Raw genomic sequence first — 2,782 nt, 5'->3', positions numbered from 1 at the left:
AAAAAACTAGCCGGGCGAGGTGGCGGGCGCCTGTAGTCCCAGCTACTCGGGAGGCTGAGGCAGGAGAACAGGAGAATGGCGTGAACCCAGGAGGCGGAGCTTGCAGTGAGCTGAGATCCGGCCACTGCACTCCAGCCCGGGCCACAGAGCGAGACTCCGTCTCAAAAAAAAAAAGAAAAGAAAGTGTGTTAGGTAAGCTTCATTTAGGCATGAGGTAGAGTACTATTAGTCGTGAGTTCAATGTTAGTAAATCAACAACATATATTAAATAAGGTGTCTTTAACACAAACATACATACAACAAGGTATTCATCAGCTGACAAAAACATTGTGACCAGAGGCTCCCAGGAATCTACCTAACCCTATGTTTCCGTTAGAAGTGATGTTCAGTAGTCTGAAATCAGTGTTTGCAGTGACTTCAGAGAATATAGCTGTCATGAATAATGAAAATCAACTGTACTTATGTTTAAAAGCTAAAACTTGTATATTAGCAAAAAATAAACTTTTCTTAGAACATAAACTTGATATACTAAAGAGAATTCTTTCATGAGAATCACAAACAGCTGAGGTTTTGGAAGGGACATCAGAGATCACTTAGTTCAGTGATTTTCAAATCACACTTTGAAGACCCCTAGGCCCCAAGCAAATGTTTATGGGAGTCTAGAAACAACAAAGTGCTTCTAGGCAACAACAGATTTATAATGCCTCGGGAACCCATTCATTCCATTTATCTTACATAGTGTTTCCTCAAAGACTGCATTTTGGAAGAGTGCTTCTGCTCAAGTTTGAAGTCCACAGTCTAGTCCATTGTCTTCATTTTATAGGTGAGGAAAGAGAGACCCAGAGAGCTGAAAACTCTGCCTAGCTCCTTAAGAACTACAGATTCAGATGTGCCTCCTTGTTCCCAAGTTTCTGGGCTTTGACCTGTAAGAGCTCAGAAGTCAGCATGGGTCTTAAACCGTCTCCACAGGCAAGTACATAGTGGAGGGTTTCTTTTTCCTGGGTCTGGTTAGCACCCGAAGATAATTTGGAAAAGGAAACCAATGCTTTAAATCAATGTAACAGCTATAACATCTATAACATGAGATAATACAGCAAGTCACAACCTGAGTTTGTTTCTTCACCTATAAAAATAGGGACATCAACTTCTCAAGGATTAATGAGGACTAAACAACATGTATGCAGCATCCTTGAATATGGAAACATTATAAACCCATAACTTTTTTTAAGTTCCCTATGGAACTTAAAAAAAAGACGGTACTAAACCTAAACAATGTAAGCACTTCTTCAAGTGCTTCTTGCTACCTAAGGGAAAGACAACATGGAGAGCCTGCCCCTCTGACCTGATCTGGATGAGCGCTGGTAGGGAGTGCTCAGCTTGGAGGTAATATTGTCGGAAAGGCTCCAAGAGGTGAGCAAGTGGGAACTCGTCTGAAAGAGAAAAGCACAATACCATGTTATCATGCTTGATATCCACAATGTATTTCTCAAGGCAAGGTCACTGAGCCTATGATTATGACAGAATGAGCAAATGTGTTTCATCCGTATCCATGAGTTCTATGACACAGAATTGCAAATCTGGAAGGTGTCATTTGCTGCCTACCACCTCTTAGCCTGAGTTCACCCATGATAAGAGGAGCTGTCAATCTAGTATTTTCATTTTCTCCACTGGTTATAGAGCAACACACCTGGATCCCCAAACAACTTGGACTCAATTTCACGTTTCTGAAGTAAAATTTTCTCTTTTTCTTTTCTTTGTTTCTTTTCTAATTCTCTTTTCCTCTCTTCCTCTTGTTCTCCTTCCAGCATAACTCTGAGGGCTCTCTCTTCAGCTTCATATAGTTCAGAGCGCTTTTTAATGAGTTTTCTCAGTCGCTGAAGATGATGCTCAAAAGTCTCATCTGCTGAGGCTGGAGGACAAACCCCTGGGCAGAAAGAACAAATTGGCATTTTATGTATTTATTTATTGAGACCAGGCCTCACTCGATCACCCAGGCTGGAGTACAAGTGGTGTGATCATAGCTCACTGCAACTTCGAACTCCTGGGCTCAAGCAATCCTCCCACCTTGGTTTCCCAAGTAGCTACAACTACAGGTGTGTACCACCATGCCTGGCTTTTTCTTTTTTCTTTTCTTTTTTTTTTTTTGAGACAGGGTCTCACTCTGTTGCCCAGGCTGGAGTGCAGTAGCATGATCATGACTCACTGCAGCCTCGACCTCCTGAGACCAAGAGATCTTCCCACCTCAGCCTCCCAAGTAGCTGGGATCACAGGCATGTGCCACCACATCTAGCCAATTTTTTAAAAATCTTTGTAGAGACAGGGTCTCCCTATTTTTCTCAAGCTGGTCTTAAACTCCTGGTCAAGCAATCCTCCTGCCTTGGCCTCCCAAAGTGCTGGGATTACAGGCATGAACCACTGTGCCTGGCCCTACCTACTAATTTGTAAAGTTTTTGTATGAGGTCTCACAAGGTCAGGAGATCGAGACCATCCTGGCTAACACGATGAAACCTGTCTCTACTAAAAATATAAAAAATTAGCCGGGCATGGTGGCGGGTACCTGTAGTCCCAGCTACTCGGGAGGCTGAGGCAGGAGAAAGGTGTGAATGCAGAAGGAGGTGGAGCTTGCAGTGAGCAAAGATTGCACCACTGCACTCCAACCTGAGTGACAGAATGAGACTTTATCTCCCAAAAAAAAAAAAAAAAGTTTTGTATGAGGTCTTGCTATGTTGCCCAGGCTAATCTCCAACTCCTGGACTCAATCAATCTACCAGCTTGGCTTCCC

At 43.0% G+C, this 2,782-nt stretch overlaps 1 protein-coding gene across 1 annotated transcript in view; it reads right to left on the bottom strand.

The window, feature by feature from the left end:
- Positions 1 to 2,782, bottom strand: part of PDCD7 (programmed cell death 7) — a 16,913-nt gene that overhangs the window by 2,975 nt on the left and 11,156 nt on the right. The window contains exons 4-5 of the mRNA XM_011940562.1: positions 1,688 to 1,924; positions 1,343 to 1,430 (exon numbers count right to left, since the gene is read on the bottom strand). Of these exons, the coding sequence (XP_011795952.1) occupies positions 1,343 to 1,430; positions 1,688 to 1,924 (325 nt within the window). The remainder of the gene's footprint in view (positions 1 to 1,342; positions 1,431 to 1,687; positions 1,925 to 2,782) is intronic.

This window comes from Colobus angolensis, unplaced genomic scaffold (assembly GCF_000951035.1).
Source record: "Colobus angolensis palliatus isolate OR3802 unplaced genomic scaffold, Cang.pa_1.0 Scaffold19, whole genome shotgun sequence".
In the NCBI taxonomy this organism is placed as follows: Eukaryota; Metazoa; Chordata; class Mammalia; order Primates; family Cercopithecidae; genus Colobus; species Colobus angolensis.
Note: the sequence above shows the minus strand (reverse complement) of the source record. Positions and strands in the feature narration are given on the sequence as shown.